Below are 13,032 nucleotides of genomic sequence, written 5' to 3' on the forward strand. Positions count from 1 at the left end.
TTGAAAGTAAGTCAACAAGCAGTTTCCAATCGCTTGCGAGAGATGGGAAAGATTCAGAGGGTCGGTAGATGGGTGCCACATGAGTTGAACGAGAGGCAGATGGAGAGGCGCAAAAACACATGCGAAATTTTGCTTTCACGATACAAAAGGAAGTCGTTTTTGCATCGTATCGTTACTGGCGATGAAAAATGGATCTTTTTTGTTAATGCTAAACGTAAAAAGTCATACGTTGATCCTGGACAACCGGCCACATCGACTGCTCGACCGAATCGCTTTGGCAAGAAGACGATGCTCTGTGTTTGGTGGGATCAGAGCGGTGTCATTTACTATGAGCTCTTGAAACCCGGCGAAACGGTGAATACGGCACGCTACCAACAACAATTGATCAATTTGAACCGTGCGCTTCAGAGAAAACGACCGGAATATCAAAAAAGACAACACAAGGTCATTTTTCTCCATGACAACGCTCCATCACATACGGCAAGAGCGGTTCGCGACACGTTGGAAACACTCAATTGGGAAGTGCTTCCGCATGCGGCTTACTCACCAGACCTGGCCCCATCCGATTACCACCTATTCGCTTCGATGGGACACGCACTCGCTGAGCAGCGCTTCAATTCTTACGAAAGTGTGAAAAAATGGCTCGATGAATGGTTCGCCGCAAAAGACGATGAGTTTTGGCGTGGAATCCACAAATTACCCGAGAGATGGGAAAAATGTGTAGCTAGCGACGGCAAATACTTTGAATAAATGATTTTTTCTTTTTCCACAAAATTTAACGTGTTTTTTGATTTAAAAAAAACGATATTTCATACTTGTACACATGATATATGGTTTGGATTTTCAAGAAATAAACACAAATTGTATGGAATTCCAATGACTCCACTAACAAGCAAAAGAGCACTGCAAATGTGGTTTACAATTAAATAAGCAACGTTTTATTATATGTAGTGTAATGTATGCATGTATATTAACCAGTGGATCTGTGGACTAAAGCTAGTAACACTCGTTCTGCACGGATCGCTCCAGGGCGAAGGTGTACTCCTCGGCCAGCTCGTCCACGGACAGTTGGCGCGTTAGTAGCGCCAATATGCTGTCCACCTGCGTCTGGGTGCTGGTGTAGCGATCCTTGGTGGCCAATCCGGGTGCCAGCTCGAAGGGAATGTCCTGCAAGTAGTTGACGGGTCCTTGGGCGCCGGGCTGCTTCACTTGATCGCTGCGCGGTCCTGGCATTGGCGGATAGGGCAGATAGCCCGCTGGCGGCATGGGTGGATACATGGAGCCGGTCGGAACGCCCGGATGAGGAGCATCCGGTCCTGGTTTGCGCTCTATGAACACGAAATCATCGCCGCTTGTGCCTGGACGAGTGGCCTCCGCCGGTCCCTGGATAGGCTGGTCATCCGTGGGCGTTTCCGCGGGCTTGCGTTTGCCAAATATCGAAAACATTGTACTATTTTGTTCTATTGTTTGGTAAAATCAACTGACGAATTGCGTCGTCCGCCAGCTGTGATGCTCTTTTAGCGGACTTCGGGCCAAAACAGCGAGTGCGCTAGCTAGTGTTGTGAAAGATGTAAGCATATAGGTGTCTATAGAATTTAGGTTATTTCATTTTTAACTATTTGTTTGCTGGGATAGAATTTAGGTTATTTCATTTTTAACTATTTGTTTGCTGGGATAATTTTCGGTTACGAATACATACCAAATATAAAGTTTATTAATCGGAAGTAGTTAGATTTGGAGTGAAATGCAGTCTGCACTGAATTTCCGTTGATCGCCTATCGATGGGCGCGCAGTGTGGCCATCCGCTCGTCAGATGCGCAGGGCTAGACAGCCGACACTGCGCCCGCCTCCGTCGCCAAGTGAAGTCGCTCCGAGATTGATTGTGTACACCGGATAAGAGGAGCGAGCGAAAAAGATGTCTAAATTGGACCAGGACCCGAACGCCTCGCTGAGCATCATGGAGGTGAGTGTGCCGGCGGGACGCCATTCAGAGCCCCAGTGTGTCCGCTGCCCGGCGCTCCAATTCCAATCAGCGTTGGCTACTCTAGAGCTGCCACATTAACGCATTCACAACTGTCTCCAAATCCCACATTTAATTTAACTTTACTACTTCGCGCAGCAAATCAAGCAGCTCATCCGCCCGCCGCCCAACGAGGACGAGAAGATGATGCAGCGGTCCACCAACACGAAGCATCCGTACTACAGGCGCCCGGGCAGGGGCCACAACCATGACTATTGCGACGCCTGCGAGGAGGGCGGCAATCTGCTGTGCTGCGATCGATGCCCCTCCAGCTTCCACCTGCAATGCCAGTGAGTATATACACGCCCATATAGATGCCCAGTGCTGATTCCGTGCGTTCGCCGCAGTGATCCACCGTTGAGCGAGGAGGACATACCCAGTGGCCAGTGGCTGTGCCACAGCTGCCGCATGAGCAAGCTCTCCCAGCCGCCGGCATCCTCCAAGGCCAGTTCCGTGGAGCGTGTGCCCTCGGCGGGCAGTGGCTCACGGGCGAACACTCCATCGTCTGGCGATCTGGAGTCCATACCGCTGAAGATCCGCAACCTCCGCAAGCGCAGCAACAGCGAACGCAATAGCACCGAGAAGTTGCTGGCCAAAATGCCGCTGGCCATACAGCGCGCCCTCGATCCCAACAAGAAGCCAACGCCGCTGGACGATGTCATCAGGGCGGCCACCATGATGAATCCGCAGCAGTTCTCGCTGCCGCCGGAGCTCGAGCTGCACACCCAGTTCCCGGGCAATGGCAAGGTGCAACCCGTACAGCCGCATCCGCCGAGCGGGAATGGCGGTAATCGCAGATGCGCCGGCAATCAGCGCCGCAACTCCAAGCCCTTCGAGCTGGACGCCCAGGGACTGGTGCCGCTGCCCGCCAAAACCTGTTTCTACTGCACGCGCTCCTGCAAACGGGCGCCGCTCATCTCCTGCGACTACTGTCCGCTCTACTTTCACCAGGATTGCCTGGATCCGCCACTGACGGCACTGCCAGCTGGATTGTGGATGTGCCCCAATCATGCCGAGAATTTTATCGTAAGTCAGCCAACGCATATGGAGGTCTGCTTGGGTTCTAATGAGGATGTCTGTTCACAGGATGCCAATATGACCAATAGCATTTCGGCCACGGAGCGTGTGCGCCTCTGGAATCGCTTCCACCAGCCACTTGACCATGAAAACGTCAAGCTTGAGTTCTTCCGGCGCGTCAACACGCGCAATCCGCCCTTCCGCATCAAGAGAAATCTGCGTGCCCGCGCCCACATCGAGGTGCCAGCCATTGTGCGCTACCACTACGATCATCCGCCGCCGCTGCTGCCCTCCATGCGCCAAACGCTGCGCTACGATCGGGTGAAGCGGCGCAATAACCTGCCCACCGAAGTCGAGGAGATATCCCGTGAGTCGGTCACCGAATCGCTGCTCAAGGATCTGGAGGCCTTGCGCTCGGCTCACGCCAAATTCCGTGAGATTCAGCGAGAATTTGGCACCTTGGAGACGGCCGTGGATGGCGATAGCGACAGCGATCCCAGTCCTGAAGACAAAAGAACGGAGACGAACACTCCCGCCGATAAAGTGAATGGCGAAGTGGTTTCGGAGAATCCCAATACAGAATCGGATGTGCAGGCCAGCGAACAGCCGTCGGTTGTCAAGGTGGAGTCCAAGACCAGCCCAGAGGTGGAGGCTAGCTTCGAGGAGGACGAGGAGGACAGCAAGAAAGCGACGGGTATTATCGATGCAGACCTTTTACATCTGGACGTCGATATAATCAAGAAGCTGGCGCACCAGCGTCTGCAGCAGCTGGTCGAAGAGCATCCGGAGATTGTGACACAGTACAAGAATCGCACGGCCACTCGTCGCCTGCGTCAACTGACGGCGGCCGATGGCAGCCATGTGGCCGGCGAAACTGGTGCCCTGCAAGGCCAACTGGCGCCGGAGGATATGAACCGTTTCTCGCTGCTCTTCACCAGCGAAACGTCCTCCATTCTGGCGCAAAAGAATGGCAATGCCGCCGACGAAGATCCCGCAACGGCCCTGCACCCGGCACTGGCCACCGCGGCGGCCATTGCAGCAGCAGATGCAGCCGCCGAAAGCTATGTGCCGCGTGCCCGTAGCGACACGGAGAAGGCCTACGAGCTGGCCTCGCGCCTGGAGATCAAGCTGCTGCAGTGCAAGGTGCAGGCGCGTGCGGTGATGACGCCACTGGGCGACATGCTCGAGGACAGCCGCTGGTTCAGTTCGCTGGGGCTGGACCATTCGATTTTCATGCGCTACCGCACGCTGTACATTGGCTACGGTGGACACTACTCGCCATCGACGACGCTGGCGCAAACGGAGACCGTGGACCTGTCGGCCATTGGTTACTGCTGTCGCATTTCGCCGCAGCACGCCATCATCTTCTACGACGAGTTCTCCAAGTCGTACGAGCTGATCAACTACTCAGAGTTCGGCACCGAGGTGAATGGGCAGCTGTATGCCTGCGACGTGACCGACAGGATGACAACGCACGCCGGCAAACCGATGCGACCTGACGATGCGGAGCTGAAGAAGCGCGTCGACGAGATGCTGGACAAGCGGCGGAACATTAATCGCCAGTTCGAGACGAAGAAGATCGACAAAGAACGGTAGCTATAGTTTACTTACCCAACTTACCCAATGATGTTGATTTATTCCCCTGCAGATTGGCGCCCATGGTTAAGCCCGCCTGCCGCTGCATGAACGCCGGACCAGTGCCCATGGTGGACGGCGCCTGGGAGGGATCGGCGGTGCTGGCTCACGGCAGCCTGCTGCGATTCGGTTGCCTGTCGTTTGTGTTCGTGGTGCCGTCGGTGGATCTGCTGCAGGCGCAGGCGCGCAGCAAGCGATCGTAGGACCCAGACTCCATCACCATCGGGAGCACTTACTTTAAGCATTAAGACACAGAAACAGATACGCGCTTAACCGCCGCCAACTCCAGTGGAGCAGCACCAATCTCAGTGGGGCAGCTAGCAGCCAGGTATAGGTTAGGGTTAGGGTTAGCAAGATACCAGTTCAATTTCATCGCATCAATCATCGCAATTAAAAGCCTCGGCGACACTTTTGAATCCCATCCAGCATTAAGGGTATATATTTGCCTTATGCCCAGTGCAATAAATACGGAGTTCAAACCATCAAACCATGGATGTGCAAGGCTGCAGGCTAATCTATGCCAGTGGCCAGTGGATCTCTGGTTTCGAATTCCCTATTTATTGTATTAACCACTATGATCATGATCATTTTACTTTTACTGTAAAGATGTAATAAAGATGTATAAATTGCTAAAATGAAATAAACTTGTAAGATCTAAGATTTCCCACATCCAATTTGAAACCATCTAGAAAGGATCGATGAAGCCACCAATTAGCAGTAAGCCCCGCCCAATAAGTGCACATGACTTTTAGTTTCTTTTGAAATGAATGTGTTTACTTTATAACCAGATCCAATCCAACTGGTTAAGGCATTATAGAGAACGAGAAGAGTATACACAATAGGCGCCAGGCGACGGGACGCCTTGACTTTGTGGAGTACACGAAACGTCGGATAAGTACATTCGGTATGGCTAATATGCAAAAAATATATATATATATATTTGTAATTGTAAGTGTCTAAGACTACGCATGCACCGCGTCCAGGTGCCGGCTGCCACCCTAGAGTGCGGCCGCAGGACCCGGCTGAGCCTGTGCCTGCGACGGGCTGGTGTGCTGCATCTGCTCCTGGACGCCAGCCTTGGCCGCCGATCGCGTGGCCCGCGATCTCTCCCACTCCGCTTTGTGCTTGCGCTTGGTGTGGTGGTACATGTTCGACTTGGAGCGGAATTCCGTGGGACAGAAGGCGCAGGTGTGCAGCTTGACGCCCGTGTGCGTGGCAAAGTGCTCCTGCCGCAGAAGAATTCATTCATCATTAGTTACCCATGCAGCTGCGGTTTGCTGAAACAATGCAGTGCAGCGCAGTGTACTCACCTCCAAATATCGCTTCATCTTGAAGCTCTTGCCGCACACATCGCATGCGTACTTGGGCTTGCTCAGGCAGCGATGATTCTGGCCAGGAAGCTCACCGCAGTTGGGACAAATGATCGAAACGGGTGCCGCATGGATGACAGCCTGCAGCGGAGCCGCCGGTCGTTTGTCCGTCTCTGAAGGCGTGTGGTTGCTGTGGCAGATACGTTAGTAAGCTTGCTGCTGGAGTATCCAATCGACTTACCCGTAGGGATGTGCCATCATTGTCCCAGTTGTCGTCGTTGTTGTGGCACTGCTCGTTCCCACGGCCGCCGCTGCAGCCGCCGTTGCCGACATGACCGCAAAGAGTTGTTCCTGCTCTTGCTGTTGCAAATAGCTCGCGCACAGACGCTGCTGCAGGCTATCCGGTTGTCCGGGCGGAGTGCCCGTTAGCGAAGCGGCTGCCACGACAGCCGCGGCTACCGCATTGTAATTGGCCAGTATGAGCTCGTTCTCCTTGAGCCTTTTCTGCGGCGAATCCTCGTCGCTAACATCGCTGCCCTCCGTGTGCTGAACTTTTTTGGGCGAGTGCGTCTTCCGGCGACTGGCTCGATTGCGTGAGCCGCGACTGCCGGATGGCGGTGTCTTGGTTATGGTGAGGTTCATGGCCTCGCTGGGCTGACTCTTGATCACCGACAGCGGCAGCTGTTGGACAGTTGCTGGCGAGGGTAGAGGAGCTGCTGCGAGATTGTTGGTGGGTGTTGCAGACGAAGCAGGAGTAGCAGTAGCAGCGGGATGTACTGTGTTTCCAGGAGAAGCAGAAGGTGCAGGAGCGGGAGCAGGAGCAGGAACTGAAACTGCTGGAGCGGGCTCCTCCGGCGTCGTGTGATTCTGATTCGACTTGGCCGCATCCCGCTCCTCGCGCGCCTTTAGCCACTGCGTGGTGTGCTTGCTCTTCACATGGGTGTACATATTCGAACGGCAGCGGAAGGCCATCTCGCAGTAGGGACAGGCAATGGGTCGGTCGCCGGTGTGCGTGGCTATGTGCTCCTCCAGGTAGCGGCGCATCTTGAAGGACTTCTCGCAGAACATGCAGGGAAACTTATTCGCCGTTGTGGGAGTCACCACCTTGGGCTCCTCCGCCGGCTCCAGCAGAAACTGCGGCTGCGCATCCAACTGCGTTTCGCTGCCGTCCTCCGACCAGTTGACATCGCAATCGATGGCCAAGAACTGGCTGCACAGCGTCGTCTGCTTCAGCTCCACCAGCTTCCAGAAGTTGTGGAAGCTCTCCAGTTGCGAGCAGCACTCGGTGCAAATGCAGGTGGAGATGGCGTCGTCGCGGGAGAGCTGCGGCAGATGGGCGGTAGCATTAGGGCGAGGCGGTGGGCCAAAGAATCATCAGCGGATACTCACGCAGAGGTACAAGTGAATCGAGATCAGTTGGACCAGGTAGCTCTCTGGCATCGCCTTGCCGTCGTCCTCGTCATCCGGTGCGGGCGCACTGGCTCCGCCGGCGCCGTCGAACAGCAGCACCGCGCTCTGCTCGTCGAGCGCGTTCAGACACAGGCGACAGATCATTTTATTCCGCTTTAAAATATACAATTTTTTACTTTATTCCATTGGTTTGTGTTCTTCACACGCGCACGGTCACACTTTCACCTAGCGATGGCACCTCGTCCCATTCAACGCCTATCGATGTGCCAATCGTTACGCGACGTTGGCGCAGGTCGTATTTAACGTTACGTTACGTAACGGAAAAGCGTTAATTCAAATTGAATTTTTTCGGAATTTAAACATGCTTTATTAAAGTTAAATTTCTGTAAATAACTTTAATAACTTATAAGTATGTGCATTTTAGATTAACAAATAATATCAAACGTAGTGTAATATATCACTTTAGATAGTATTATTTAGACAACCGAGTTGTAACTGAAGACTCATGATTGATGTACCAGGACGCATGAAGAAATATTTGATTGAAGTGGTCTCAACTAGTGTGTAGCAATTATGCTAAGTTGCGAAGCCAGCAAAACCCTATTTTTCGACCGATCGCCGGTTGCACCATGTCCAATGATATCTTTTTTTCGCGATGAGTGGAGTGTTTGGAGCTTTTGGCGCTTTGCTTTTAGCCTTATCTGGAAAAAAGGTATGTATCATTCTTTGCTTTGCAACGAAATGCAACCGATTTGCATGACTTGTGGGCTTTGATGATGCTGCGACCGCAATTAGCAGGCAGTGCTAAAATTCTACCTAATTGATTTGCAAAATGATGCAAACAAAGTTGGCAAACAGCAAGTGCATTATTGCTAAATGCACTTTGCCGCGATTGGCACTCTGGCCAATCGGAATTTTTAATATTCATACACTAAAAACCATAGAGTTAGCAGTTTTGCGCACAAAGTGCATGTATTTAGTTAAATATAAAACTATGAATATCTTTCTCTCAGTGCACCACCCTGCAACTAAGGTCGCCGCAAAGCGCCAAGAATGTCGCGTACCATTCACATGACCATAATTCCCAACTCCACGTATGTGAATCTCGCATCGTACGTTGACCATTTTAAATTGTCAGTTAGCACTTTTTTTTTTTTGGTTGTACCAAACGTCTGAGTTGGGCATTGTTTTAAAGCGTTTATGGGTCGGCTAAGTTCCATTTTCAAGGGCAGTCAGCTATTTTCAAGACACACAAATGTGAACTTGTGCGTGTTTTTGCTGCGTTTGCTTTTGGCTTAATAAGTTTACAGCTGCATTTAATTGGTACAGTCATGCTTCCGTAATTTGAATCTGATATTTAAAATATGGTTACTTTTTACTTGCAAAATTGGGCTTAACACACATACTTTGTTGTGCCCACGTGGCGTATGATTAATTTTGGCTTGTAACCTCAAGGGCTAAAAGTTAATTCTAAATATCTTAAATTACGTACTATACGCCTAAAACAAACTGGTTGATTGTAAGTACATTCTATAAGGCACTTAAATTCAGTTACTGTATTTACAAGGGCATACATGTCGTATGCGTAATATTCTAGAATCTTAAGGCAATTTTTGAGTCAAAATCTAAAATATGAAACTTTTTTAATTTTTCAGTTTTACTAATGCACTTAATGTATGTAATGGAGTGATTATAATATTGTTGAGTTTTGAATAGATGTTCTACTGTGAATAGTAATACATTTAAATTCGAGTTTAGTGCGATGTTCTTCGTGCCACCAAGAAAAACGTACCCATATTCGCTTTCGCTTCATTTATATTGTTTTTTGTTTTTTTTTTTTGGTTTTCTGTTGACAGTTTTGTTTTAATTCATGTTCATGCTTTGCGGTCGACGCCTCAGCGTGGTCGGTTGTAAATAGTTTGGCTTTGGGCATGGGCTTGGGTTCGGACTGGGTTTAACTTGCGAAACACGTCCGAAAGAGTCGCAGCCAAGCCAGTTCAGTTGGCCAGTTCGCCAGTTCGCCCGGGAGCAGAGCAGCATAACAAGTGGAGCGCGACTTTGCCTTGCCGAAAATTGTTTGCCAATGTCGCGATAAAGCCAAAAGCCAAACAAAAACAAAGGCAAAACTGAAGAAAAAACGAGTGTAAAATAACCGGGGAAATAATGCCGCCAAACATGGCAATGGCCCGGGTTCGAGCGGTGGAAAAGCCGGAAAAACCGCACAGCACCCACGCAGTACTCACACGCATAGAAAAAGAAGCGAACCACACACCTGCCGCTTTTCGACCTTCTGACGCAGTAAAGTCAATCATGGATGTTGCCCAATACTGACTGAATGTGGAGTTATGTAGCGACGACAGCCAAATAAATGATTTAAAAAAAGAAAAAATTTTGCTCAATATTCATAATTTGGAATAGTTAAAAACATATTCTAAAATATGCAAAACCTCGTTATCACGATTGTCTTTTTTTCAGTGCAGCTAAATTAGCATGTGTGTTAAAACAAAACTAAATTAATGAAAGCGAATCTAGATCATCGATTTGAATGCTGACGCAAAGATAAAACCAAAGAAAGTAAAAACGCGGAATTTTAAGCATGGTTGCTTATTTTGAAATAAGTGAAATGATTGTTGATTAATATAGCATAAAATATTAACATGCAGGATATTTTCTGGCACAAATCCCTTGGAAAGCGAGATGGCAACTCTGAAAGGCAACTGATCGCATGTTGCACGTTGCCAGACTTAACCCCTTTGTGCTCAGCACACACCCCCCCCCCCCCCCCCCCCCTCTCCTTTTTTCACTGCTATCCAAGCACTTATTATTTGCGATGCCGGCAGAGGCAGCGACGTCGGCAGCGGCAGCGGCAGTGTTCCAGTGTCAGAGCGAGTCGACGAAAAGCCAAAAAAATGTTCCAATCAGTTGCAGTCGCGAATTAGCGTCGCACAGACGCGGTGTCTCGCTCAAGTGTTCCTTGCTCGCTCCATCTGCTGTCTCGCTCCCTCGCGGAAGTCCGATAGTTTCGATAGCTCGTCCCTGTTGGCACAACGGTAAACGTTTCGAAATGGTCCACCTAAATGAGAAAGCGGAGGATCAGCTAATGACCACAAGGATTTCGGAGCTTCAGGATTGGCTGCAGGCGCAGCCACAGTTGCCGCAGAATATATGTTCGTATTGCCAAGTGGGTTGGATCGCAAAATAAACTCGAGTTTCCATATTCCCCACAAAAGGCACCGCCAGAAATTGCGATCGTTTCGAATATCCGATGGAAATATGAACGACAAAGTATTTTTTTTTTTGCAATATTAAGTGATATTACACTCCTGTAACAAATATAGCAAAATATATATATTTTTTTAATGAGTGCCAAAGCCTAAGTGCAAAAATACAATATTTAGGCATATTATAAGTTTTTAAGGATTTCCCAAGATTTCGAAATGATCGTAATTGGTTGTGAATAAATTTCTTACTGTGTGATTATCGTTGGCCTGGCCAACTTTGTGTGTGGGTCAATTGCCTGAGTGATGGGAACCGCAGACAGTTGCATAACCATCTCACCGCATCGCAGTGACTTATGAATGCACCTGTACTCCGAACACGCCTGTACTCACCTGAATCCCTATTCCCCGTACTCCTCCTCCACCGCAGCCCGATTGCTTCTGCGCCGCTTTCTGCACACGACGCGGGGTGATCTATCCGCCGCCCAGCGACTCTTGGAACTCAATTACGGACTGCGCAACAAGCATGCCCACATCTTCATCGATCGCGATCCGTTGGATGCCAGTTCCCAGCAGCTACTGCAAGTCGCGTAAGTACGAAGATATAGGTCTTACGATCAGTTAGGATCAGTTAGTTAGAACCAGACCATCTTCACAATTGAAATAAGAAGGAAAACTAACAAGTTCTAAGTAACGAAATAATTCCGAATATTAATATAAGCCATATACACAAAATTACGATTCACTTATGCATTTGATTAAAGCAATTGTTTATGTGCTCAAGTTAATGGCCAAATCAGGTTAAAAAAAATCTGCCACTTGGGCTAATAAATTTGAGACCAAAACAAAATGTAATTGCCAGGCTAAACCTGTTTAATTTCGATGAGAAGATAACCAAAAATAAAATATTACCTTTTAATTTGCAAGCAAAAGCAAGGTTTTTTTCGCGCTCTTAAACCACGCTTACAATGTACTAAAAACCATCGCGAAATCTATAAAAATAAGTACCGTCGGAAAAGCCATAAAATAAACTTATTGCCAGATAAACGCTTCAATAGAGACATTAAACGCTGATGGGCGGCTGTTCGGTCAACTTTTAATTAGCTGAGATTCCCGTGAAATTGGAAATAATGTTTGCATTTTTCGATTTATGATATTAGCTTAGATCTTGCAAGCGCTGTAAGTTCAGAGACCTGCAATGTTGACTTGACCTTTTTTCGCACAGTGTACACAGAGTGCATTGGCTTGCAGCAGCTGGCAACCGGTTTGGTTCGGATGGTTCGGACAATATAATGGGTTAGCCAGAATTATGTTAACCTGCCATTTTCCCTGGCATTTTCGCTTGCAGAGATCTGGTGCCGTTGCCCGGCTTGACCCCGGAGAACAACAAGCTGCTCTTTTACCGCCTCATCGACTTCGATGCGGACAAGGTATAGTAGTTAAAGCATCACACATTCATTATCCACTGCGAATATTTTCTCATGCGGAATATATGTATATCTTTTCGGACAGTTCAACTTTACGGCTGCCATCAAGGTCTTCTTCATGGTGGCCGACTGTCGATTTGCGACGGAGAACGAGGAGCGTTTGTCGGATGGGGAGATACCAGTTTTCGACATGGCTGGCTATACGCTGCGCCACCTGACCAAAACGGCACTGGGCGCCCTGCGTGTCTACATGAAGTTCGTCCAGGAGGCGCATCCCGTTCGGCTCAAGGAGATCCACGTGCTCAACTGCCCGTCGTACGTGGACAAGGTGATGGCCGTGGTCAAGCCGTTCATCAAGGGAGAGGTGTTCAAGCTAATCCACTTCCATTTGCCGAATGCGGACACTCCATATCGCCACTTCCCGCGCTCCATGTTGCCGGAGGAATACGGCGGAGAGGCGGGCAAGATGTCCGACCTGAAGCTCCAGTGGATGCAGTTGCTCAAGGAGCAGAGGTAAGTCTGCTAAGTAGGTGTCACTTACGAGAGATACTCATCTAGTTCTTTGCTTTTTCAGGGACTATCTGATGGATACGGAAAACTGGCAAATAAACAAAATCAAAAAGAATGGCCAACGAAAGTCCAGTGATGCAGGAGTCACACAGGCTCTACGTTCCCTCGAAATTGATTAGTCGTCGTGCGCACAACTGTACCTTTATTTTTTGAGCCTTCAGCGATTTTTACATATCTTAAACTTTTTAACCCTTCAAGTGAACTGCAAGTGTTATCAGATACGATAGGAAAATCAAAGTGTGGTCAAGACACTTTGGCCAAATTGTGGTGAATGTGAAAATCGGAAAATAGGCTTGGTTATCTATTTTATTTTTGCTTGGTTCCCGTTTGTTTTCCCAGCTGGGCTTGGGTCTATGTAAATATATATATATATATATTATATTATATACTTAACAATCTACATATATTTTTAAACTTTACGCTAC

General features: G+C 49.0%; 4 protein-coding genes across 4 annotated transcripts; 2 read left to right on the forward strand and 2 right to left on the reverse strand.

The window, feature by feature from the left end:
• Positions 1-910: 910 nt before the first annotated feature.
• Positions 911-1,541, reverse strand: LOC117148646. The gene has a single exon (XM_033316147.1). The coding sequence runs from the start codon at positions 1,444-1,446 to the stop codon at positions 997-999; it is 450 nt and encodes a 149-aa protein (XP_033172038.1). The 5' UTR covers positions 1,447-1,541; the 3' UTR covers positions 911-996.
• Positions 1,542-1,816: 275 nt separating this feature from the next.
• LOC117148641 (PHD finger protein 12) lies at positions 1,817-5,330 on the forward strand. Its single transcript, XM_033316141.1, has 5 exons — positions 1,817-1,963; positions 2,120-2,310; positions 2,368-3,046; positions 3,107-4,629; positions 4,686-5,330. Exons 1-5 carry the CDS (start codon positions 1,916-1,918, stop codon positions 4,873-4,875), a joined length of 2,631 nt encoding a protein of 876 aa, XP_033172032.1. The 5' UTR covers positions 1,817-1,915; the 3' UTR covers positions 4,876-5,330.
• Positions 5,331-5,424: 94 nt separating this feature from the next.
• Positions 5,425-7,615, reverse strand: LOC117148134 (zinc finger protein 236). Its single transcript, XM_033315360.1, has 4 exons — positions 7,372-7,615; positions 6,224-7,305; positions 5,983-6,172; positions 5,425-5,898 (listed from the first exon to the last, which is right to left on the reverse strand). Exons 1-4 carry the CDS (start codon positions 7,534-7,536, stop codon positions 5,671-5,673), a joined length of 1,665 nt encoding a protein of 554 aa, XP_033171251.1. The 5' UTR covers positions 7,537-7,615; the 3' UTR covers positions 5,425-5,670.
• Positions 7,616-10,303: 2,688 nt separating this feature from the next.
• Positions 10,304-13,007, forward strand: LOC117148212 (alpha-tocopherol transfer protein). Its single transcript, XM_033315501.1, has 5 exons — positions 10,304-10,559; positions 11,041-11,200; positions 11,959-12,040; positions 12,123-12,550; positions 12,612-13,007. The coding sequence occupies exons 1-5, from the start codon at positions 10,457-10,459 to the stop codon at positions 12,724-12,726; spliced, it is 888 nt and encodes a 295-aa protein (XP_033171392.1). The 5' UTR covers positions 10,304-10,456; the 3' UTR covers positions 12,727-13,007.
• Positions 13,008-13,032: the final 25 nt, after the last annotated feature.

The sequence above is a fragment of the Drosophila mauritiana genome, chromosome X (assembly GCF_004382145.1).
Source record: "Drosophila mauritiana strain mau12 chromosome X, ASM438214v1, whole genome shotgun sequence".
Taxonomy (NCBI): domain Eukaryota; kingdom Metazoa; phylum Arthropoda; class Insecta; order Diptera; family Drosophilidae; genus Drosophila; species Drosophila mauritiana.